The sequence below is a fragment of the Oncorhynchus mykiss genome, chromosome 19 (assembly GCF_013265735.2).
Source record: "Oncorhynchus mykiss isolate Arlee chromosome 19, USDA_OmykA_1.1, whole genome shotgun sequence".
Classification (NCBI taxonomy): Eukaryota; Metazoa; Chordata; class Actinopteri; order Salmoniformes; family Salmonidae; genus Oncorhynchus; species Oncorhynchus mykiss.
This window is the reverse complement of record NC_048583.1, coordinates 19,814,500-19,841,309: the sequence shown is the minus strand read 5'-3', so window position 1 is coordinate 19,841,309 and position 26,810 is coordinate 19,814,500. Positions and strand designations below refer to the sequence as shown.

Here is a 26,810-nt window from a genome sequence, read left to right as displayed (position 1 = left end):
CCATCCGATGCCAGTGTTATGCATTGGGTGTTACGTCATCTGGAAATGATTGGTACAATCTGTTCAATCGGTTGTTTCGAATGTTTCCACAAGGTGGCGACATAGACTCACCACTGCTATGCAAGAGCGCTGTAACAGTAGTCATGTTTCATAACTCACCCTTCGTCCTCTGCTGCATTGCTTAAATCAGTTTTATTGTAAAAAAAAAAATACAATTAAAAGAAAGGCAACAATTTGACCTGAATTGATATGTTACAATCGAAGTCTATACATCGCAAAAACCATTCAGATCGAAAAACCTGATGAATATGCAAAATCATGCACAACGCTACAGGACATTGACACAAGAATGATGCCCCTTGTCCGGTGATCCAGATCTCATCCAGTGTGTCTTGTCGGTTTGTTTGCTCGGCGGCTGAGGCTTGCTACCGCGACGACAGCATCATGACAAACTCTGCAGGGGGAGACCGAGACAGACACAGCACCAGATACGTTGATTAGAACCAGGGGGCTCTGGATATTGCAGGGGACAACATAAGACACAAGCCCCATGTTACATCTGCCCTCATTAACATGCATTGGATGCCTTTAGAAGTCACGGTGCGGGGGGGGGGGGGGTGAAGATGGGGCCATTTTAGTTTTGAGGGGGACCCTTGATTTTACAGTCCTATACGACAGTCATTTTTACAGTAGTATTTGTGCTCTATGGACCTTGTCTTTACAAAAAACAACAAATGTGAGTACTTTTATAGTAATCCAAAGAATTCAGTAGGTGTAACGACCTGGTCAATTCTTAGTTAAAATGAGGTACATAGGCGGGGCTGTAAGAAATAGTGTATCCAGTTAATTTGTGTCCAAATTGCGTTTCCAAATTGACCCCAAGCCCATACCCCTATCCTACCACTGGCCCCAGGCACAAGTATATCTGGAGGAATTGGACAGGTATGAAGCAATAGGCTGTCATCTCCACACGACCTATCACAGGGAATATTGCTTAAACCCACCTGACCCCCTCCAATCAATACTGTACGTGTGCATCGGGTTGATATTATTGAGACTATAGGGGTGGAATTGGAATTCGTCCCACGACCTGGTCTCAGAACATTTCGTATGATTCTGTATGTAAATCCAACACACTCCATTTAGTATGATATGTTACGTTCGGTATGGTTACATAAGAAAGATTGTTACTTAAGGTGGATGGGGAAGGTATATAACATGAATGTCTAGCAACGCCAAAGTTTGCTAGTTCAAATCTCATCACAGTCAACTTTAGCATTTTAGCAAATCTTCAACAACTTACTACTTTTTAGCTACTTTGCAACTACTTAGCATGTAAGCTAACCCTTCCCCTAACCTTAACCCTTTTAGCTAACCTTTCACCTAACTCTTAAATTGAACCCTAACCTTAACCCTAACGCCTAGCCTAGCTAGCATTAGCGAGCTAGCTAACATTAGCCACCTTCTAGAATTCGTAATATATCATATGTTTTGCAAATTCGTAACAACATATCTGTTACACCCTGATCTGTTGCACCTGTCTTTGCTTGTTTCCATCTCCCTCCATCTTCCCCATTATCCCCTGTGTTCTCTGTTTGTCTGTTGCCAGTTCGTTTTGTTTCTTGAAACCTACCAGTGTTTGTTCCCCTGTTCCTGTCTGTTCTTGCTCCTGTTATCTAGTCCTTCCCGGTTTTGACCATTCTACCTGCCCTGACCCTGCCTGTAGTTCTATACCTTGCCCCACCTCACTGGATTATTGACCCCTGCCTACCCTGATCCTGACCCTGCCTGCTGTTCAGGACATTTTGCAGCCTCTCTGGATTACTGACCTCCGCCTGCCTTTGACCTGTCGTTTGCCTGCCCCTGTACTAGAAATAAACTTTTGTTTCTTTGACACTGTCTGCATTAGGGTCATACCTGAAACCTGATAATATCATACAAAATGGGTGACTGACATCCACAAATTAATGTATACCACACGAAATGTAACAATTCATACTAAATGGACTGTCTCGAATTTACATACAGAATCATACGAAATGCTTTGAGACCAGGTTGCATCCCATCATCCCTCTCCTACATCTCTTTTTTCAAACCAATCGGTTAACCAAGCATAACCGATCTTATCGTGTCACCTGCACCCTCAGCATGCCCCCCCCCCCCCCCCACCCACCAACAAACATCCATCTATCCACCTGTCAATCACACCAGCCAGTAGTAGCCATTAAACAACCATAGGCAGGACCCATCCATCCCATCATTTCAGTCCCTCTGTCAATTCTGGTTACATTTTCCATTATGCTTCTTTAAGGACATTTGTTGAATGACTTCTATGACTGTGTCCCGTATGGCTCCCTATTCCCTAAAGTAGTGCACTGTGTATGGTATAGGGTGGCATTTGGATCTCAGACAATGTCTGGTCTTCTAAAGCTATAGGTGTGCAACTTCAACAATTGATTGACGAGATGGCTGAAGGGCTCAGTAAGAGGGATTAGGCTAGTTGTATCGCCCCAAGAGGGCTAATTGTTGATAATGCGTGGGCCAAATGCTTATTGATCCCCCTGCTTACGCAGAGACTCCCATCCACATGTTTCCAATTATTATTAATGATTGGGCCTTCGTTTGATTGGCTAGGACAAAACACAAGCATGCGTTTCTGGGGGGATTACTGATGGACATGAGACAAGTCTTGTTTTATAGTTATTGAGATGTGTGTGTGTGTGTGTGTGTGCTGGTTTGAAAGCGTGTGAAGTGTGGCATAACTGAGAGTTAAGTGTATGTATCCATGGGCATGTATACAGTCCTTGAGAAGTCCAAAGGTTTATGTGCCATGTGTGACTGCATGTGTGGACCTCCCACGGGAGTCACCGTCTTAGACCAAAATAAAATTCCCCCACAGGCAGGGCTACCTCATCACGTGACCATTAGTAACCATGCCCAACTCATGTCCGCTACATTCCCACAAGAGACCGTCCCCACATTGGGCGCCAATGTAACATGCAGGATATGAACCCGGATCTCCCACAGGAGCAACCAACGTTTTAGACCAGGGGTCATCAACTAGATTCAGCCACAAGCTGATTTTGTTTCTTGAATGGATGGTCAGGGAGCCGGAACAAATTTACAAATAATTTGTAGACTCCAAATTAATATTTGACTAAAACATAATAATTTTAAACCTTGCTTACATTTGTATACGATCACATACATCTCTCTATTATGCGATTTCTGATATTAAAATCACTTGGAGCTCATTTCCTGGTGTTTTTACAGTATTTTATGTCCATCCAAAAATAATAATAAAAAATAATAAAAACAATATCTATTTTTTTGCTCAGAAAACACTGGGCCAAATAAAGTCATCCATGTGCCAAATTCGGCTCGCGTGCAACCAGTTGGGGAACCCTGTTTTAGAACATTAGACCAAGAGAAAATTCCCATTTGGTCTTAGGGCAGACACTGCTTTTCAAGTTCGCAGGTGGGTCTACCTCATCACGTGACCATTAGCAACCATACCCGACTCATGTCCACAATATGTACACTGTAATGATTGCCTTAATGCACTACTGATGAGATTGGATTGGGTTATCCACCCACCTTACCTCCACTGTCCTCATCTCTGCACTCTCTTCCTCTCCCCTCCACTCTCCTAGGACCTACTTTTTTTCTGTCCCCTCCCTCTCCTATCCTTTCTCTTCTCCTACCTCATCCTCTCTCCTCCCTCATCCTTTCCCCTCTCTTGACACTTATCCCCCCCCCCCCCTCCATCCACCTTCCCAACTCCCCTCACCGTCAAAGTCTATTCCGCCATCCTTGTTGAGGTCGATGTCCTTCTTCAGCTTCTCGCCCAGCAGGGCCTTCATGCTGTCCTTCAGCTCCTCCAAGGTGATGCGCCCGTCCCCGTTGCTGTCAAACTGGGGGGAGAGGAGGGGGGAGATGATGATGGACAGACGGAGGGCAGTGGATGAAGATGAGTATGATTATGCTGATGAGGAGTTATGTAGCAGATTATCAGTTACAATTCATTATTATTAACTAAGTTAATTTAAGTGAGGAGAGGGCACAATTCAGACCTGGCTTTCTCTCCTTTAAATATCTGTAATTGACTGCACCTGCTAACCTTAGTTAGCTAGCTAATCAGTGCAATTGTACAAAAAAATCTAGCTAACTACAATGTCTTCAGAAAGTATTCATACCCCTTGACTTACTCCACATTTTGTTGTGTTACAGTCTCAATTCAAATGGATAACTAAACATTTTTTTAAATCTCGCTACACACGATACCCCATAATGACAAAATGAAAACATGTTTAAAATACATTTTTGCTAATTTATTGAAATTGACATAAAAAATATCTTATTTATTTAAGTATTCACACCCCTGAGTCAATACTTTGTAGAAGTAACTTTGGCAGCGATTACAGCTGTGAGTCTTCCTGGGTAAGTCTCTAAGAGCTTTGGGTTGCACCTGGGTTGTGCAACATCTGCCCGTCATTCTTTTCAAAATTCTACAAGCTCTACCAAATTGGTTGTTGATCATTGCCATAGATTTTCAAATAGAGTTAAAGCCAAAATGATAACTTGGCCACTCAGGAACATTCATTGTTTTCTTGGAAAGCAACTGCAGCCTTGTGTTTTAAGGTATTGTCCTGCTGAAAGGTGAATTCATCTCCCAGTGTCTGGTGGAAAGCAGAACCAGGTTTTGCTCTAAGATTTTGCCTTTGCTTAGCTCCATTTCATTTATTTTTTATCCTGAAAAACTCCCCAGTCCTTAACAATTACAAGCATACCCATAACATGATGCAGCCACCACTATGCTTGAAAATATGGAGAGTGGTACTCAGTAATGTGTTGTATTGGATTTGCCCTAAGAATAACACTTTGTATTCAGGACAAACATTTATTTGCTTTGCCTTGTTACAAAAAGGATGCAAGTTTTGGAATATTTGTATTCTGCACAGGCTTCTTTCTTTTCACTCTGTCAATTAGGTTAGTATTGTGGAGTAACTACAATGTTGTTGATCCATCCTCAGTTTTCTCATATCACAGCCATTAAACTATGTAACTGCTTTAATGTCACCATTGGCCTCATGGTGAAATCCCTGAGCGATGTCCTTCCTCTCCAGCAGCTGAGTTAAGAAGGATGCCTGTATATTTGTGGTGACTGGGAGTATTGATACACCATCCAAAGTGTAATTAATAACTTGCTCAAAGGAATATTCAGTCTAACAATAGGTGTCCTTCTTTGTGAGGCATTGGAAAATCTCCCTGATCTTTGTGGTTGAATCTGTGTTTGAAATTCACAGTTGTGACAGTTGTGTAAAGTAAAAATACATTAACATACTACTTAAGTTGTTTTTTTTGTGGTATCTGTACTTTACTTTACTTTACTATTTACAACTTTTACTTCACTACATTACTAAAGAAAATAATGTACTTTTTACTCCATACGTTTTCCCTGACACCCAAAAGTACAGTACTTGTTAGATTTTGAATGCTTAGCAGGAGAAGAAAAATTGTCCAATTTACACATTTACCAAGAGAACATGCCTGGTCATCCCTATTGCCTCTGAGCTGGCGGACTCACTCAACAAAAATGCTTAGTTTGTAAATTATGTATGAGGGTTGGAGTGTGCCCCTGGCTATCCGTAAATTTAAAAAACAAGAAAATGGTGCCGCCTGGTTTATTTAATATTTGGAATTAGAAGTTATTCATACTTTCACTTTTACTTTTGATACTTAAGTATGTTTAAGCAATTACATTTACTTTTGATACTTAAGTAGATTTAAAACCAAATACTTTTAGACTTTTACTCAAGTAGTTTTTACTGGGTGACTCACTTTTACTTGAGTCATTTGTTATGATGGTATCTTTACTTTTACTCAAGTATCACAATTGGGTACTTTTTCCACCACTGGGTACACCTACTCATTCAAGGGTTTTTCTTTATTTTTTACTATTTTCTACATTGTAGAATAACAGTGAAGACATCAAAACTACGAAATAACACATATGGAATCATGTTGTAACCAAAATAGTGTTCAACTAATTGATACATTTTATATTTGAGATTCTTCGAAGTACCCACCCTTTGCCTTGATGACAGCTTTGCACACGCTTGGCATTCTCTCAACCAGCTTCAGAAGGTAGGCACCTGGAATGCATTTCAATTAACAGGTGTGCTTTGTTAAAAGTTACTTTGTGGAATTTCTTGCCAAGAGTGTGCAAAACTGTCATCAAGGCAAAGGGTGGTTTAAAAAACTTCCACAACAGAAACAGAGGACAGGGAGGTGGAGGACAAGCAAGAGGATGAGGGACAGGTAGATGTCGCAGTGCAGTGCAAGCAGATTTTTACAAAGGTAGGTTGAAGTGACAGCGTTTAAACTACTTTGCAGATATGACACAAACAGACCATCCTAATGTCAGTAAAAATATATACAATTCCCAGTCTATGCCTCAAAACCAATAACCATAAGGCGTTTTAATGATGGGTTCTAATTGACTCAAAATTCCATGACGTACAGTAAGGCATTATTGCCAGAAAAGATGGATGCAGGTCAAAGCATGATTAATGTAATTGACCAATACATTTCTTGCTAGTCCCAAAAATATTGCTATCAGGTTGTATATCACTACTGGCCTTTGTGTAGCACAGCTGGTTCCATGTTTGCTGCTTCTGCCCATTCGGGATGCACTGTTTAAAGTTTCAATGACTCAATATTTTGATGAGAAAAAAAAACTGATGACTGTAACTAAGGCTGGGAATGACAGTACAGTCAAACTAGCAGGGGCAACGATCGCAAGTCTGTCATAACCTGGCTAATAGGCTAACATGTCGAACACAAGGCCTGCGGGCGGAACTGGACACACAAGTTGTCTCATCTACTTCATGAAATTACAGCCTGATGCTGCTTGCATAGGTGAATTCAACTTCCAACTGCAGCTGCTGTCATGTGATCGATCGGGTTTACAGCGCGCAGTTTTAAAGCTTGAGAATGAATAACTCAGAAAAAGCCCCCAAAAACATGCAACAAACACTGTGCAAAGGAGAAACTCGTAGGCCTATTACAGCAACATTCGAACAGTAGCCTCGGCTGGCTACTCAACTACAATACAGTTTGAGTGCACCATACAGTATTGCTGCATTCAACATGTTTTAGGTGTACAACAACCTATAGCTCCGTTTTTGTTATTTGGAGTCATTAAATACTTTCTGATTAGGGTCGCGGGAATACTATGCACTTCTGCAAGCATAGCAGCAAAGGCTGGACAAGTATTATTTCTCTCTTTTGTTTTACTATCTTACAACTCGATATATATTATCATACGTGCATAAATGGACATTATAAAGGGCCATCTTTTTTTCTAATAAAACAATGGGCAGTTTGGGTCGCAGTTGCACGTTTTTTTTGTAAAAACAAATAGGCTATGTCTGGCCGCCGTAAATTTGTTGTGTTTTTTTAAATATGTGCACGGATTGAGTTTGACACCGCTTTAAGTTGTCCATTAAATGTTTTTTGGCATCTATCAGATGGGCGGGCAAGTTCCCATTCAGTTGTCAAAATGTGGGTTGGGACAATCATGCACTTGGCAGGCAAGCTGCAGAAGGACGAGCAGCTTCCCCATCGTTTGTCAGTGCAATTTTGATGGCCACAACTAACTGAAAAAGTTTGAGAGGGTTTATCTCATGTTCCCTCGTTAGATTTTTAGCTCATCTCAACACTGGCTAGGATTAGTTGTTGATCTTGTTGTTGTTGATGTGCATAACTGAGGGCGAGAGAGACGACATTTTCATGGTTGTTTGATCAATAGGACTGTGAAGTTCCCAAAATGTAAGAGCACTACCGTGGTATTTGCAGAAATCCATTCAGGTGTTTTGTTGTGGCTTTTGGCGAATGTGTTGTAATGATCTGAAGTTGATTAAGCCTGTAAACACACAATCCAGTTCAAAGTGAATGATGACAGGCCCGTGTGGCTTATTTGTATATGAACCTACTGCAGCTCTGATTGGCTGTGGCGCACAGGTCTGTGTTGACTCCGGACCTGGACAAGACCGATATTTTTATTCAGTGTCATTTACTGCAGTGTCTATTAATTGTCCAAACATGCGGCCACTTTCCCACTCTATATTGCTATAGAACTTTCGCAAATAATTTCCAAACATTCTAGGAATTTAGGAAAACGTGAAAATAACCATATCTACAGTGAGAGAAAAAAGTATTTGATCCCCTGCTGATTTTGTATGTTTGCCCACTGACAAAGAAATGATCAATCTATAATTTTAATGGTAGGTTTATTTGAACAGTGAGAGACAGTATAACAACAAAAAAATCCAGAAAAACACATGTCAAAAATGTTATAAATTGATTTGCATTTTAATGAGGGAAATACGTTTTTGACCCCTCTGCAAAACATGACTTTGTACTTGGTGGCAAAACACTTTTGGGCAGTCACAGAGGTCAGACCTTTCTTGTAGTTGGCCACCAGGTTTGCACACATCTCAGGAGGGATTTGGTCCCACTCCTCTTTGCAGATCTTCTCCAAGTCATTAAGGTTTCAAGGCTGACGTTTGGCAACTCGAACCTTCAGCTCCCTCCACAGATTTTCTATGGGATTAAGGTCTGGAGACTGGCTAGGTCACTCCAGGACCTTAATGTGATTCTTCTTGAGCCACTCCTTTGTTGCCTTGGCTGTGTGGATTGGGTCATTGTCATGCTGGAATACCCATCCACGAACCATGTTCAATGCCCTGGCTGAGGGAAGGAGGTTCTCACCCAAGATTTGACGGTACATGGCCCCGTCCATCGTCCCTTTGATGCGGTGAAGTTGTCCTGTCCCCTTAGCATAAAAACACCCCCAAAGCATAATGTTTCCACCTCCATGTTTGACAGTGGGGATGGTATTCTTGGGGTCATAGGCAGCATTCCTCCTCCTCCAAACACGGCGAGTTGAGTTGATGCCAAATAGCTCCATTTTGGTGTCATCTGACCACAACACATTCACCCAGTTGTCTTCTGAATCATTCAGATGTTCATTGGCAAACTTCAGATGGGCATGTATATGTGTTTTCTTGAGCAGGGGGATTTCAGTCCTTCACAGCGTAGTGTGTTACCAATTGGTTTCCTGGTGACCATGGTCCCAGCTGCCTTGAGATCATTTACAAGATCCTTCCGTGTAGTTCTGGGCTGATTCCTCACTGTTCTCATGATCATTGCAACCTACAAGGTGAGATTTTGCATGGAGCCCCAGGCCGAGGGAGATTGACAGTTCTTTTGTGTTTCTTCCATTTGCAAATAAACTGTTGTCACCTTCTCACTAAGCTGCTTGGCGTTGGTCTTGTAGTCCATTCCAGCCTTGTGTAGGTCTACAGTCTTGTCCCTGACATCCTTGGAGAGCTCTTTGGTCTTGGCCATGGTGGAGAGTTTGGAATCTGATTGATTGATTGCTTCTGTGGACAGGTGTCTTTTATACAGGTAACAAACTGAGATTAGGAGCACTCCCTTTAAGAGTGTGCTCCTAATCTCAGCTCGTTACCTGTATAAAAGACACCTGGGAGCCAGAAATCTTTCTGATTGAGAGGGGGTCAAATACGTCTCCCTCATTAAAATGCAAGTCAATTTATAACATTTTTGACATGCGTTTTTCTGGATTTTTTTGTTATTATTCTGTCTCTCACTGTTCAAATAACCCTACCATTAAAATGATAGACTGATCATTTCTTTGTCAGTTGGCAAACGTACAAAATCAGCAGGGGATACAATTATTTTTTCCCTCACTGTAAGTGGTCGCTTGTCAGATTCTTAAATATTTTTTGAAGTGTGTTCTTCCCGGTCGGTGTATATGAACAGACTTCAATAAGATTTCATGTTGCTAAAATGCTGTCAGATCCACTTTATCTTCCACTCTGTTATCATTCACAATGATTAGAGAATGCACCACTTGCTTGGGTTTTTAAAACGTTGTTTGAAAGCACTCTGTACACTCTGTAGGGTCCTCTGACCTGTCTGATAGCACATTCTTGTGGATCTTGCACACTTCCTAGAGGCGATCTCATTTGTTTGAAAACACACTTCTTGTGGCTTTTGCACACTTCCTAGTGACCTTCTCTCACCTGTTTGAAAGCACTGCGTACCTCCCTCATCCCCATCATGTGAGCCGTCTCAGCCAGCATCCTAGGGCCCATCAGCTCAGTACAGAAATCATCAAAGTCCACGTGACCGCCCCCTACAGATAGGGAGACATCAGATTACACACACACACACACACACACACAAACACTCACACTCACATTCACACAAAGCGCCGTTTCCACCTGACATCAATCAAATACACAATGTCCCAAACTTCAAAAACAGACATTAGTCTTACGCACACGTGTCACACATGCACACGCCCGCCTCCTCTAACTTCATAGAGGGAGACATCAATCATACACACATGCACAGACCCCTGAGAGAGCCATGAGTCAAACACGACACACACACACACCAGAAGAGGCTGGTGGGAGGAGCTATAGGAAGATGGGCTCATTGTAATGTCTGGAATGGAATAAATGGAACCGTATCAAGCACGTCAACCATACGGAACCACATGTTTGACTCTGTAACAATAATTCCATTCCAGCCATTACAATGAGCCCATCCTCCTATAGCTCCTTTCACCAGCCTCCTCTGACACACACACACCACACACACACACACACACACACACACACACACACACACACACACACACACACACCATTAACCCCTCCACACACCACTAACCCCTTTGCACATAAACACACATGCTCACATTTCATCTTGATCTGCTGTATAATCTCTATGAGCTCCATCTCTGAGGGCATGTATCCCATGGCCCTCATACATTCGGCCATGTCCTTGTAATGCAGGAAGCCATCCCCATCGTAGTCAAACTCCTTAAAGGCCACCTGCAGCTCTGAGACATGCACGCACGCACACGCAAGCACGCATGCACGCACACACACACACACACACACACAGTCAAAAATTGTGGTGCAGTGGTTTTCGAGCAGCTTAGAAGCTCCAGAACTCGTATTGCTGAATGATTTCAAGAAGCTAATAGCCAGTAACATTTACAAGCTACCACTGTGTACTGTATGACTCACAAGGTTAAGTAGAGCTTATGAGAGACTCAGACTCACAATAAACTGAATGCCTGCGGAATATTTTGTTTCTTAAAAAACGTCCTATAATATTGCTTGCATTAGCACTATTCATTTCACTAACAAAGGTTTAAAGGTATACTCAGCAATATGACATCAGTTGGCCGATTTCTTGCATACAGACATCAACAACAACTGCAATCACATTTGTAAAGAATGCCTCAAATTGGCGCGTCCAACTTGGCACCCTCCCTTGAGGCCTGACCACGTTGGGGCGAGCCAATAGTCCTTCTTGAAGGATTATAATTTAGTTGATGTTGATTTAAGTATGCAGGTAGTCGCCCCGTTGCGTATGAAGACGTCATATCGCTGGCACTGCCCTTAAGTGCACTGGTAAAATGGACTCTAGCTCACTGTGTGGACTGCACTTGCTTAGTACATTTCTTTAATCAATAACAAAGACTTACCATCCAACTCCTCAGGCATCAGCTCCCTATCCTGCAGTAAACAGATAGAGAAGGGAGATGAAGAGAGAGCATGAGTGTGATCCCTAAATCTCTGCTTCATTAAAGCAGAGTAGTCCCTTGAGAAATATACCCCACTTGAATCTATTTTTTTTTATATATAGCGTATTAAGGAAACATGCATATCATATCAACCACTGCAGCGCGCCTGACAGAGACCCTAATGGGATTACTCCACGACATGCCTACTAATCTGAGCAATGACATATACACACAGTATGTGCAAGCATACACACACACACACGCACACACACACACACACACACACACACACACACACAAACAGTCATAAAGTGCCGCTACCATACTCTCAATAAGTCACTCTCCATCTCTCTCTCTCTCTCTCTCTCTCTCTCTCTCTCTCTCTCTCTCTCTCTCTCTCTCTCTCTCTCTCTCTCTCTCTCTCTCTCTCTCTCTCTCTCTCTCTCTCTCAATTCAATTCAATTCAATTCAATTCAATTTGCTTTATTGGCATGACGCAACAATGTACATATTGCCAAAGTTTACTTTGGATATTTACAATATGAAAATAATGAGAATCAAAATGGTCAACAGGACAACAGTAACAAGAATAACCAAGGGTCAAAATAACCATGCATTGAGCAATAACAATAAGCATACAGTAGAATGCAGGTTGATTGCTCTGTCAGACACTCTCCCTCAACTTGTGGCAGGAAGCAATGCAGTGCGCTGCCAACCCACAGCTCTCTGCGTCCTCCCCCAACAGGACGGGTAGCCTACTCTCATCAAAGAGGTCTTTGAAACCTTGAATGAGGGTTTCAAATTTGGGGAAATGACACTCTCTAATTGTTTTATATTTTTTACATTTTGTCAGGAAATGCAGCTCCGTCTCAGGTTCTGCTGTTGTGCAGTGGTTGCACAGCCTTTCCTCTACAGGGAGCCAGGTTTTCCTGTGTCTACCCTTCTCGATAGCAATGCTGTGCTCACTGAGCCTGTACTTTGTCAAGGTTTTTCTAAGGTTTTGATCAGTAACCATGGTCAAATAGTTAGCCACGGTGTACTGTCGATTTAGGGCCAGATAGCACTGCATTTTGCTTTGTGTTTGTGCTTGTGTTTCCCAATAAGTAATGTAGTTTTGTTTTGACTGTGTTGTAATTGAGTTTATTCTGACTGACTGGATGTTCTGGTCCTGAGGCTTCAGTGTGTTAGTAGAACAGGTTTGTGAACTCAGCCCCAAGACCAGCTGGATGAGGGGACTCTTTTCTTTGCTCAGCTCTTGGCATTGCAGGGCTTGGTAATGATATGAGAAGGGGTCACTGTATTTTAGATGTTTCCAAAACTTAATTGCTCTTTTTTCAGTTTTTATTATTAGTGGATATTGCCCTAATTCTGCCCTGCATGCATTGTTTGTAGTTTTCCTCTGGACATGTAGGAGAATCTTACAGAACTGTGCATGCAAGGTTTCAATGAGGAGTTTGTCCCATTTGATGAAATCCTGTTTTGCAAGTGGACCCCACACCTCGCTGCCATAAAGTGCAATCAGTTCAATTACATATTCAATTAGTTTTAGCCAAATTTGAATAGGTATTTCAATTTGAATTAGCTTTTTAATGGCGTAGAATGCCCTGCGTGCTTTCTCTCTCGGTTCATTCCCTGCCTCATTAAGGTGTCCAGTTGAGCTTATTTTTTAAACCTAAGTAATTGTAGTGTGTGCCTGCAGTGCTCTATATATTTTCTACCAATTGAAAACTTTGGTCTAATTCCCTGAGATCTGGATCTTCTCTGGAAAATCATTATTTGAGTCTTTTTGGGGTTTACTGCCAGGGCCCAGGTCTGGCAGTACTGCTCGAGCAGGTCCAGACTCTGCTGTAGGCCATGTGCTGTGTGTGACAGCAGGCATAGGTCATCTGCGAAGAGTAGTGTTAAAGGAATTTCATTCCTATATGTTCATCAACCAATTCAATTAAAACACTTTTCTAAGAATTTGTAAGATACTTATTTGCATAAACCAGTCTCAAAATCAATCAATAGTGTTTATTCTCGATTTATTCTTGTTTGTAATTGTCCCGCTTGGAAGAAAAAAAACTTTGCCCCAGGGTTAGATATTCAGAAGACAGAGGCAGGGTTTTTGCTCAACTTGAACGTTTCTTTTGCGCCTGACAAACTCCCCAGTCCCTCCCGGTGACAAACACCCATAACACGATGCAGCCAGGAATGCAGTATTTGGTTTTCGCCAGGCAAAATGGGACCCATGTCATCGAAAAAGTTATACTTTTGACTCATCTGTCCATAGAACATTCTTTCAAGAGTCTTGATCATTCAGGTGCTTCCAGGTGCTTTTTGGCAAACTTTAGTCAACTTTTTGGACAAGATGGGTCCCATTTTGTCTGGTGAAAACCAAACACTCCATTCCACAGGAAGAACCTCATACCAACGGTCAAGAATGGTGGTGGTAGTGTGATGGTTTGGGGATGCTTTGCTGCCTCAGGACCTGGACAACTTGCCTTAATATAAGGAACTATGAACTCTGCTCTGTATCAGAGAATTCTACAGGAGAATGTCAGACCATCCATTTGTGAGCTGAAGCTGAAGCGCAGCTGGGTCATGCAGCAAGATAATGATCCAAAACACACAATTAAGTTTTCATTAAATTAGCTAAAAAGCAAGTTTTGGAATGGCCCAGTCGAAGTCCAGACCTAATCCAAATTGAAATGTTGTAGCAAGACAAATGTCGTTGAGTTAAAGCAGTTCCGCATGGAAGAGTAGGTCAAAATTCCTCCACTGTGACGTGAGAGTCTGATCAACAAGAAGAGGAAGTGTTTGGTTGGAGTCATTGCAGCTAAAGGTGGCACAAGCAGTTTGAGTTGAGTGTAAGTGGGCAAAAACGTTTTCTCACAGGGGCATTGGGTGTTGCATAACTTTGTTTATGAAATAATATGCATTGTTGTGTTATTTTTTCACTCAGGTTCCCTTTATCTAATAGTAGGTTTTGGTTGAAGATCTGATAACATTCAGTATAAAAAAATATGCAAAAGTAGAGAAAATGACAAAGGAGAAATACCTTTTTCACAGCACTGTGTACAGTGCATTTTGGAAAGTATTCAGACCCCTTGACTTCTTCCACATTTTGTTACATCACAGCCTTATTCCAAAATGAATTTGGAAAAAAATCCCTCAGCAATCTACTCACAATACCCATAATGACAAAGTGAAAAAAGGTTTTTAGAATTTTATGCAAATTCATAAAATATAAAAACAGAAATACCTTATTTACATAAGTATTCAGACCCTTTCCTATGAGACTCAAACTTGAGCTCAGGTGCATCCTGTTTCCATTGATCATCCTTGAGATGTGCATGTCAGAGCAAAAACCAAGCCATGAACTCAAAGGAATTGTCCGTAGAGGTACGAGACAGGATTGTGTTGAGGGACAGATCTGGGGAAGAGTACCAAAACATTTCTGCAGCGCTGAAGATCCCCAAGAAGAAGTTTGGAACAACCAAGACTCTTCCTAAAGCTGTCCGCCCGGCCAAACTGAGCAATCAGGGGAGAAGGGCCTTAGTCAGGAAGGTGACCAAGAACCCAAAGGTCACTCCGACAGGGCTCTAGAGTTCCTCTGTGGAGATGGGAGAACCTTCCAGAAGGTCAACCATCTCTGCAGAACTCTACCAATCAGGCCACACTGAAGCCATTCCTCAGTAAAAGGCACATGAAAGCCCGTTTGGAGTTTGCCAAAAGGAACCTAAAGACTCTCAGACCAAGAGAAACAAGATTCTCTGGTCTGATGAAACCAACCTTGAACTCTTTAGCCTGAATGCCAAGCGTCACATCTGGAGGAAACATGGAACCATCAAAACGGTGAAGCATGGTGGTGGCAGCATCATGCTGTGGGGATGTTTTTCAGCGGCAAGGACTGGGAGACTAGTCAGGATCGAGGCAAAGATGAACGGTGCAAAGTACAGAGCGAACGCTTGATGAAAACCTGCTCCAGAGCGCTCAGGACCTCAGACTTGGGAAAAGTCTGAATATTCTTGAGTGGCCCAGCCAGAGCCTGGACTTGAACCCAATCTAAAATCTCAGGAGAGACCTGGAAATAGCTGTGCAGCAATGCTCCCCATCTAACCTGACAGAGCTTGAAAGGATCTGCAGAGAAGAATGGGAGAAACTCCCCAAATGCAGTTGTGCCAAGTTAGTAGCGTCATACCCAAGAAGACTTGATGCTGTAATTGCTGCCAAAGGTTCTTCAACAAAGTACTGAGTAAAGGGTCTCAAAACTCATGTAAATGTTTTATTTCACTTTTGATTTTATTTTTTTAATTAGCAGAAATTTCTCCAAACCTGTTTTTGCTTTGTCATTGTGGGGTATTGTGTGTACTGTAGATTGATGAGGATTTTTTTTATATATACATTTTAGAATAAGACTGTAATGTAACAAAATGTGGAAAAGGTTTAGGGTTCTGAATACTTTCTGGCACTGTATATACAGTGCCTTGCGAAAGTATTCGGCCCCCTTGAACTTTGCGACCTTTTGCCACATTTCAGGCTTCAAACGTAAAGATATAAAACTGTATTTTTTTGTGAAGAATCAACAACAAGTGGGACACAATCATGAAGTGAAACGACATTTATAGGATATTTCAAACTTTTTTAACAAATCAAAAACTGAAAAATTGGGCCTGCAAAATTATTCAGCCCGCTTAAGTTAATACTTTGTAGCGCCACCTTTTGCTGCGATTACAGCTGTAAGTCGCTTGGGGTATGTCTCTATCAGTTTTGCACATCGAGAGACTGACATTTTTTCCCATTCCTCCTTGCAAAACAGCTCGAGCTCAGTGAGGTTGGATGGAGAGCATTAGTGAACAGCAGTTTTCAGTTCTTTCCACAGATTCTCGATTGGATTCAGGTCTGGACTTTGACTTGGCCATTCTAACACCTGGATATGTTTATTTTTGAACCATTCCATTGTAGATTTTGCTTTATGTTTTGGATCATTGTCTTGTTGGAAGACAAATCTCCGTTCCAGTCTCAGGTCTTTTGCAGACTCCATCAGGGTTTCTTCCAGAATGGTCCTGTATTTGGCTCCATCCATCTTCCCATCAATTTTAACCATCTTCCCTGTCCCTGCTGAAGAAAAGCAGGCCCAAACCATGATGCTGCCACCACCATGTTTGACAGTGGGATGGTGTGTTCGGGGTGATGAGCTGTGTTGCTTTTACTCCAAACATAACGTTTTGCATTGTTGCCAAAAAGTTCAATTTTGGTTTCATCTGAACAGAGCACCTTCTTCCACATGTTTGGTGTGTCTCCCAGGTGGCTTGTGGCAAACTTTAAACAACACTTTTTATGGATATCTTTAAGAAATGGCTTTCTTCTTGCCACTCTTCCATAAAGGCCAGATTTGTGCAATATACGACTGATTGTTGTCCTATGGACAGAGTCTCCCACCTCAGCTGTAGATCTCTGCAGTTCATCCAGAGTGATCATGGGCCTCTTGGCTGCATCTCTGATCAGTCTTCTCCTTGTATGAGCTGAAAGTTTAGAGGGACGGCCAGGTCTTGGTAGATTTGCAGTGGTCTGATACTCCTTCCATTTCAATATTATTGCTTGCACAGTGCTCCTTGGGATGTTTAAAGCTTGGGAAATCTTTTTGTATCCAAATCCAGCTTTAAACTTCTTCACAACAGTATCTCGGACCTGCCTGGTGTGTTCCTTGTTCTTCATGATGCTCTCTGCGCTTTTAACGGACCTCTGAGACTATCACAGTGCAGGTGCAGGAGACTTGATTACACACAGGTGGATTGTATTTATCATCATTAGTAATTTAGGTCAACATTGGATCATTCAGAGATCCTCACTGAACTTCTGGAGAGAGTTTGCTGCACTGAAAGTAAAGGGGCTGAATAATTTTGCACGCCCAATTTTTCAGTTTTTGAGTTGTTAAAAAAGTTTGAAATATCCAATAAATGTCGTTCCACTTCATGATTGTGTCCCACTTGTTTTTGATTCTTCACAAAAAAATACAGTTTTATATCTTTATGTTTGAAGCCTGAAATGTGGCAAAAGGTCGCAAAGTTCAAGGGGGCCGAATACTTTCACAAGGCACTGTACATATACACTACCGTTCAAAAGTTTGGGGACACTTAGAAACGTCCTTGTTTTTGAAAGAAAAGCTCATTTTTGGTCCATTAAAATAACATGAAATTGATCAGAAATACAGTGTAGACATTGTTAATGTTGTAAAAGACTACTGTAGCTGGAAATGGCTGACTTTTTATAGAATATCTACATAAGCGTACAGAAGCCCGTTATCAGCAACCATCACTCCTGTGTTCCAATGGCACGTTGTGTTAGCTAATCCACGTTTATCATTTTAAAAGGCTAATTGATCATTAGAAAACCCTTTTGCAATTATGTTAGCACAGCTGAAACCTGTTGTTCTGATTAAAGAAGCAATTAAACTGGCCTTCTTTAGACTAGCTGAGTATCTGGAGCATCAGCATTTGTGGATTACAGGCTCAGAATGGCTAGAAACAAAACACTTTCTTCTGAAACTCGTCAGTCAATTCTTGTTCTGAGAAATGAAGGCTATTCCATGCGAGAAATTGCCAAGAAACTGAAGAACTTGTACAACGCTGTGTACTACTCCTTTCACAGAACAGAGCAAACTGGCTCTAACCAGAATAGAAAGAGGAGTTGGATGCCCCAGTGCACCACTGAGCAAGAGGACAAGTACACTAGGTTGAGAAACAGAAGCCTCACAAGTCCTCAACTGGCAGCTTCATTAAAAATTACCCGCAAAACACCAGTCTCAACGTCAATATTGAAGAGGCGACTCCCTCTGTACAGTGTCTGCGTTCTTTTGCCCATTTTAATATTTTCTTTTTATTGGCCAGTCTGAGATATGTCTTTTTCTCTGCAACTCTGCCTAGAAGGCCAGCGTCCCGGAGTCGCCTCTTCACTGTTGACGTTGAGACTGGTGTTTTGCGGGTACTATTTAATGAAGCTGCCAGTTGAGGACTTGAGGCCAGGCAAAGCTCAGAGCACAGTGACATTTCACAGTACTCAGAACACTAGGAGCAGAAACATGCTAAAGTCAATGAATCTTACTGGACTCACAGACAGGCCTGTCGGCTAGATAGAAAACAATTGCATGCTAGACAGTGAGTGGGTCCTACTGGAATGCAGGTGGAATTATTGAGTTGAGAAATAGATACTGTGCTTCATGTCTTTCTATTTTGTTACAGTGACACAGGCTAGAAATGGCAACATACTAGTGAAGCTGAACTCCCTTAGCATAAATAGGCTATTGTAGATCCAGTTTAGAAAACGTAAGATAGTTATAGCATTGAATCCTTCTTCCACATAGACAGGCCCTACAGGCTAGTAGAAACAGAATGACATATAGCATACAAACAACACTGCATTTTGGTAGCACAAAGATGTGCCCAAAGGCTAAGCTGCATTGCAGTAAAATACAGATCAACCTGGTCTCAGAGCATTTCGTATTATTCTGTATGTAAATCCGAGATACTCAATTTAGTATGATGCTCTGTTACGTTTCGTATGGCATGTATTCATTTGTGGATGTCAAACACCCACTTCATATGGTATGAATTACTATTTGTATTGAATGTTCTGAAATTGCAAATCATACAATATGTCTAGGAATTTGTCAAAGCATGATATGTTACGAATTTGCTGAACATATGATATGTTACGAATTCTAGCTAGGTGGCTAACATTAGCGAGCTGGGTAATGTTAGGTAGGCTAGCGGTTAGGGTTGGGGGTTAGGGTTAAGGTTAAGTTTAGGAGTTAGGTTAAAGGGTTAGAGGAGCTAAAAAGTAGTAGGTAGTTACAAAGTTGCTAATTAGCTAAAATGCTAAAGTTGTCGGTGATGAGATTTGAAATCGCAACATTTGGGTTGCTAGTCGTTCATGTTACACGCCCACCAATCCACCCCAGTTTAGTTTTTGCCTTAAGCAACCATCTCTGTTATGTAACCATACCAAACGTAACATATACTAATGTCGGTGTCCCGGATTTACGTTTACTATGTTACGTCTCGTCTATGAGACCAGGCTCTACAGACAGCTCAGTAGATACATACCAACTACCCCCTCTGCACCTCTCTAGCATACGAAACATGTTAGCCACATTTAAGTAGGCTGTCACACATATCAATGACGTACATGAATGGCACATTTCAGCAAGGATAATTGTACAAACTGCTAGCAACTCTGCCGCCCTGTAAAAATTCTCGCTACGTTAAGTTTGCTGGCATAGCCTACAGATAAATGTGCACAATGGACATTACAGTAAGGATGATGCTATAACGTGGGATAGAAGCGTTACAAAACGCAGGAGGCTAAGGAAACATGCTACAGTGCACATGTGAATCACATTTCGGCAGACATATCAGGGTCAAGCTGAATGTATGCAGGTCATGCTAAAGGTCAGCAGCAGACACAAACACAACGCATTCACAGGTCTCCCTTGGGAAAGAGGTCCTCTGACCTCAATGGGACTTCCTGTTTAAGGTTAAATTAAAACTCAGGCCAAAAGGATGATTTTCATCTAGGCTACTGTTAAGGTCACTCTACAAATGTAGAGTCTACAAAAGCTTAGTCTTTGAACTGTTACTATGCATCATTTGTTGTATACATTGGATGCCATCTTTGTTTTTATTTCTAGAGATTATTCATGATAAAACAACAACTAGCCAATGTGAAATAAATAAAGCAATAGAGCATCCAACGGTGTACAGATACGCTATGTGCTCCTGTGCTCACTGTAGAGGAGATTCTGACGTACAGTGTACGCGCACACTGGGACATATTTAGAAGGCAAGGTCAACACACATTCATTTGATTTCTTCATCTGGAGACGATTAGACAGCATGCCAAAGCCAAGTCTCCAATCATCAGTCAATACACAGACCCATCAACAGTTCCTTCCCATCGGTTTGATGTCACGTGGGCGTCTGAGCTAAGTGCTTTTATAACCATTCGACATACGAACAGACAAAGAAGATACAGTGGACGGTCAGTGCACACGCATGCAGAGCGGGTACACAGATATTCATCTTGCTATCTGTCTGTATGTCTGTCTCTCTCTGTTCTCATTATGGCTAATGAAGGATGACAGCGAGCCTTGCTAACAGCGTTATTAATACTTGAGTCAAGGCAGGGATTAGAATGGGGTGGAGTAACCTCCTCCCACTGTGTGTGTCCAAGCACAGGGAAAAAAAAAACTAATACTCTACGGCAATGTCACTGCAAGGGCAGAGAGTGCCAAGGAAGGGGCATGGCAGAGATTCGGCTGCTAATTGTGAAAATTGGATTGTGGTAGCCCGGATGTCAATCTGTTTGTGCTTTATCGACGTGCTCCTCATGCTTCTCATGTTCTTCAAGTTTCACGTTGTTTTAGTCGTGTGTACAGGATACACATGGTACACGCCATCCAACAAAATGATTACTTACAGGCTCCTTCTTACAGGCTCCTTCTTTACAATGGAACAACAACAACAAGTAATAAAATATAAAAAATATCAACAATAAGTAAATGGCTCAGTAGCATAAGTATAATACAGAAAGGCACAATTTATAGTCCAATGTTTACACTTGTTTTGGGGAAGGGGCGATTGGGGGAAAAGTGTTTCAATTGTGCAGTGTTTAGAAATCATAGAGTCAGTTTGATGTGTGTGTGTGTGTGTGTGTGTGTGTGTGTGTGTGTGTGTGTGAAAGAGTGTATATCTGTGTAGGTGAGTGAGTGAGTGAGTGAGTGAGTGAGTGAGTGTGTGCTAGGGCGTGGAGAGTCAGTACAGGTGGTCAGTCCAGTTCAAGTGTTCAGCAGTCTGATGGTTTGTAGATAGAAACTGTCCCTGAGCCTGTTGGTATCAGACTTCATGCTCTGTTTGCCCAATGGGAGTGAACAGCTCGTGGCTGCGGGCCTTCCCTAGGTACCGTTTCGAGTAGATATCCTGGATGGTCGGGAGTGATGCACTGGGCCGTCTTCACCACTCGCTGGAGGGCCTTGCGGTCATGGATGCAGAAATTGTCATACCAGGCCATGATGCAACCGGTCAGGACGCTCTCAATGGTGCAGCAGTAATATTTGGAGAGGTCCCGGGGTGGCATGCCGAATTTCTTCAGCCGCCTTAGGAAATAGAGACGCTATTGCGCCCTCTTGACGAGTGGTAGTGTTGTTGGTCTTATGCCATGTCTTTGGTGATGTGGACACCTGCTGACTCTCTACTGCAGTCCCGTTGATGTGGATCTGGTACCTGAAGTCAACAGGGAGTACAACAGAGGGCTGAGGACCCCTATATTAAGAGTCAGTATGGAGTAGTGGTTGTTGCCAATCCTCTGATATAGAGTTGTCAGCTTAGGGCGAAGGGGAGGGAATTGAGGTATGAGAAATATGGTTGTTGTTCATTTTCAGTTGGTTTATGGATCTGTGTCCAGATTATATTGCATCAAAAGTGTAAATCCACCCCAGCTTTTCTGTCAAACGTTCAAACGTTCGATCCTGGATCCCAACTCACTGTGCAACTGATTTGGCACGTGAGAGAGGCAGGAGGTGACAGAGGAATAAAAAGGCGACAGTGTTACTGACCTGTCCAAAGAGAGTGTTGAGGTAGGACAGGTAGACGACTGCTACAGAGCCCTGGCTGTGGCTCCTGCCACTCTTGGTGGAGCCCGGAGCGCCCAGAGGCCCTCGGTGCTGAGGACGTTTTTTGACAACGTGCTCTTAGGGTACGGCGAGATGGAGTATAGGGAAAAGGGTTTGACTTCATCTTTGTCAACATGACCATCTTTGCCACTGTGTCATCACTGTTATCTTACCTCGCTCTGGGTGAGGGCGCGCCTCCCTTTTTTGTCCCTTTCTGAGACATGCTGAGGGAGAGAGAGAGAGAAATGTAACAAATGCTGATGTCAGGAGGGATTTATGAATGTACATTTGATTGATTTATTGAGAAGAGAAAGAAAAATAACAATAATAATATAATTCTTTAACCAGGGCCGAGGCCTTCGCCAGGGTTGTAATCAGAGCCCTGCACTCTTCAATATTTACATGAACGAATTGGCCACTATTCTAGAAAAATCCTCAGCCCTTGGTGTTAGTCTCCACAATTCGGAGGTTAAATGCCTGCTCTTCGCAGATGACCTGTGCCTGCTGTCACCTACAGAACAAGATCTACAGCAGAGCCTGGACCTACTAGAGCAGTACTGACAGAACTGGCCCCTGGCAGTAAACTGTAAAAAGACAAAAAAATAATGATTTTAATGGTTAGACCAATGTTCTCAATTGGTACAAAATATATAGAGTACTCGACACACTACAATTACTTAGGTACCTTAATGATGCAGTGAATAAACTGAGAGGGAAAGCATGCAGGGCTGAATTCACAAACCTCTTCTACTAACACACTGAAGCCTCAGGACCAGAACATCCAATCAATCAGAATAAACCCAATTACAACACAGTCAAAACTACTTTACCTACTGGGAAACACAAGCACAAAGAAAAATGAACTGCTATCTGGCTCTAAATCGACAGTACACCGTGGCAAACTATTTGACCATGGTTAGTGCTCAAAACCTTAGAAAAACAGTCTCAATGAGCCAGGCTGTGCAACCACTGCACCACAGCAGAACCTGAGACAGAGCTGCATTTCCTGACAAAATGTAAAAAATATAAAACAATTACAGAGTGTCATTTCCCCAAGTTTGAAACCCTTGGTTATTTTGACCCTTGATTATTGTTGTTACTGTTGTCCCATTAACAATATTGATTATTGTTATTATAATTATGTTACTATTGTAAATCTCCAAAGTAAGCTTTGGCAATATGTACATTGTTACATCATTCAAATAAAGCACATTTAATTGAATTGAGAGAGAGAGAGAGAGAGGAATAATAAATATCCAAGGGACCAAGGAGAAGAGAGAGAGACATACAGAAGAGAAAGAGAGAGAGAGTGAGGGAGGTAGAGAGAGAGAGAGAGAGGAAGACAGGAGAGACTTATGGCTATACATTTGAGAGACAGATGAATACCTTGTCATCGCACTGTGTTGTCAGAACTAGGGCCCGGGATGAAAGACGGCCTCTCTGACACTGACAAGTCAAACAGTACACCTTTACACCCCCGACCATCTCAGATGCTCATAAATTTGCGCCTAAGGCCCCCCGTTTGAACATACGCTATACGAATATTGATTAGTGCATGTGATGTGCAGAGGTAACATGCCAACAAGGCACCGTTAGTCTGCATTCTCCTCCCTAGGGACCACAGATCATAATGAGATGAGCAGAACAGGTAGGCCCTATAAATTACAATAAACAACCCAATGTTCCACTCCGCGCAAATCAGAGCCCCCTTTTCACTTTGGCACCATTACAGGAGAGAGAAAGCGACACGCGAGCAGCACGCATGTGATGTGTACTGATTGCAATGCTCTGAGCATGCTGTCTCCCCAGAGAGGAAGAGGCGAAGCGGGAGGATTTACTCCGCCCCAAAATCTGTCCGCGTGAGATAAGCCATTTCTGTATGGAGGTCTACGAGCAAGTACGTGAGGCTTATTTGATTGAATAGACGTTTTGAAATATTTAGTCTGTTACAAATGTACTGAGTGGATACATTCCGACAACTTTGAGGAAAAACGACTTCGTTGTGCCTTTTGTTTACACCCGTATCTGCCCTCTCATTGGCTAGAATGGTCCCACCGGATCTCGCCTACCTTCAATCATTGAGGACATGTATTTCCATTGTTAGAGCAGTCACTCGGCTATCTTTATAATAGATCATCTTTGGTCTCCCTACTCCCTACTCCTCGAGCTCTCTGGGTGTTTCAGCCATCTAGCCTATCTTAACAGTTGTCCCTCTTTCATAGTTGGTTCAGGGAATGACTGAAAACAACTGGAAATAAGAATGTGTGAGCAGTTGGCTGGTATTTGGTAGTTAGTGCCAAATAATATAATTGTTGTTCAAAATCACAGGAGGTTGGTGGCACCTTAATTGGGGAGGACAGGCTTGTGGTAATGGCTGGAGTGGAATCAGTGGAATGGTATCAAATACATTAAATACATACTGTAGTTTGATAATATTCAATTCGCTCCGTTCCAGCCGTTATTATGAACCGTCCTCCCCTCACCAGCCTCCACTGTACAAAATGGATTCTAAGAATGAGTTGCTTGCGCATACATACAGCTAAATTGCTACAATTGTCATGGTGGTGCATTCATAGTCATTCATAGGCCATGCACGCCTCCAACTCAATCATCAAGTTTGCAGACGACACTACATTGGTAGGCTTGATTACCAACAACGACGAGACGGCCTAGAGGGAGGAGGTGAGGGCCCTTGGAGTGTGGTGTCAGGAAAACAACCTCACACTCAACGTCAACAAAACAAAGGAGATGATCGTGGACTTCAGGAAACAGCAGAGGGAGCAGCCCGCTATCTACTTTGAAGGGACAGTAGTGGAGATGATGGAAACACATCACGGACCAACTGAAATGGTCCACCCACACAAACAGCGTGGTGAAGAAGGCGCAGCAGCGCCTCTACAACCTCAGGAGACTGAAGAAATTTGGCTTGTCACCAAAAACACTTGCAAACTTTTACAGATGCACAATCGACAGCATCCTGTCGGGCTGTATCACCGCCTGGTACGGCAACTGCTCCGGCCCATAACCGTAAGATTCTCCAGAGGGTAGTGAGGTCTGCACAACGCATCACCAGGTGCAAACTACCTGCCCTCCAGGACACCTAGTAGGTGTCCACCCAATGTCACAGGAAGGCCAAAAAGATGATCAAGAACACAACCACCTGAGCCACTGCCAGTTCACCCTTCTATCATTTTTTTAAAACCTTTATTTAACTAGGCAAGTCAGTTAAGAACAAATTCTTATTTTCAATGATGGCCTAGGAACAGTGGGTTAACTGCCTGTTCAGGGGCAGAACGACAGATTTGTACCTTGTCAGCTCGGGGGTTTGAACTTGCAACCTTCCGGTTACTGATCCAACACTCTAACCACTAGGCTACCCTGCCGCCCCGGTGAGGTCAGTACAGGTGCATCAAAGCGGGGACCAAGAGACTGAAAAACAGCTTCTATCTCAAGGCCATCAGACTGTTAAACAGCCATCACTAACATTGAGTGGCTGCTGCCAACTCAACTCTAGCCACTTTAATAATGGAAAAATGTATGTAATCAATTTATCACTAGCCACTTTATATAATGCTTACATACCCTACATTACTCACCTCATATGTATATACTGTACACTATACCACCGACTGCATCTTGCCATCTTGATGTAATTAAATGTATCACTAGCCACTTTAAACAATGCCACTTTATATAATGCTTACATACCCTACATTACTCACCTCATATGTATATACTGTACACTATACCACCGACTGCATCTTGCCATCTTGATGTAATTAAATGTATCACTAGCCACTTTAAACAATGCCACTTTATGTAATGTTTTCATACCCTACATTACTCATCTCATATGTATATACTGTACTCTATGCCATCTGCTGCATCTTGCCTATGCCGTTCAGGCATTACTCATTCAAAAAAATGTATCTACACATTCGTATTCATTCCTTTACACTTGTGTATATAAGGTAGTTGTTGTAAAATTATGAAGTTATATCGCTTGTTAGATATTACTGCATGGTCGGAACTAGAAGCACAAGCATTTCACTGCACTCGCATTAACATCTCCGGAGTTAAAGCAGAGGTAATGCAGGTAAGGTAATGCATAGACTGGCTGTGATCCAGAACTGGTTAGCTGAGGGCCTCATCCTTTTGTCATTTTTTTTCTCTTCAGTGTTTTTCCCTATGTTTTTTTGGGACATTCCTCCTGCTCCCCTGCTGTTAATCTGCAGTCAAATGCAGATCAATGTCCAGATGGCTCAGCTACTCTCTTCTCATCCAATGTCTTTTAAACAGCGCACGGTACAATAGGCCTGGCTGTCTCCTCCTCTCCCTATCGATCTCCACCACTGATTTTGTGTCACGACTCAGAAATCAGACTCCCCTTCATTACCTTTTTGGGAAGATGGGAGCTGGGGGAGCCAGAGGAGGAGAGGGAGATGGGTGGATTTTCTTGCCCACCGGCTGCCCTGTCATCCTCCTATCAATGTTTACATCTTGGCATTTCCCACCATTCACCGCCAT

The 26,810-nt window shown here is 42.4% G+C and overlaps 1 protein-coding gene across 1 annotated transcript; it reads right to left on the bottom strand.

Moving 5' to 3' along the window:
- Window positions 1-425: 425 nt before the first annotated feature.
- LOC110498681 (calcium-binding protein 2-like) lies at window positions 426-26,810 on the bottom strand. The gene is made up of 7 exons (XM_021575323.2): window positions 26,748-26,810; window positions 22,227-22,334; window positions 11,594-11,624; window positions 10,796-10,939; window positions 10,113-10,225; window positions 3,791-3,914; window positions 426-454 (listed from the first exon to the last, which is right to left on the bottom strand). Exons 1-7 carry the CDS (start codon window positions 26,808-26,810, stop codon window positions 426-428), a joined length of 612 nt encoding a protein of 203 aa, XP_021430998.2.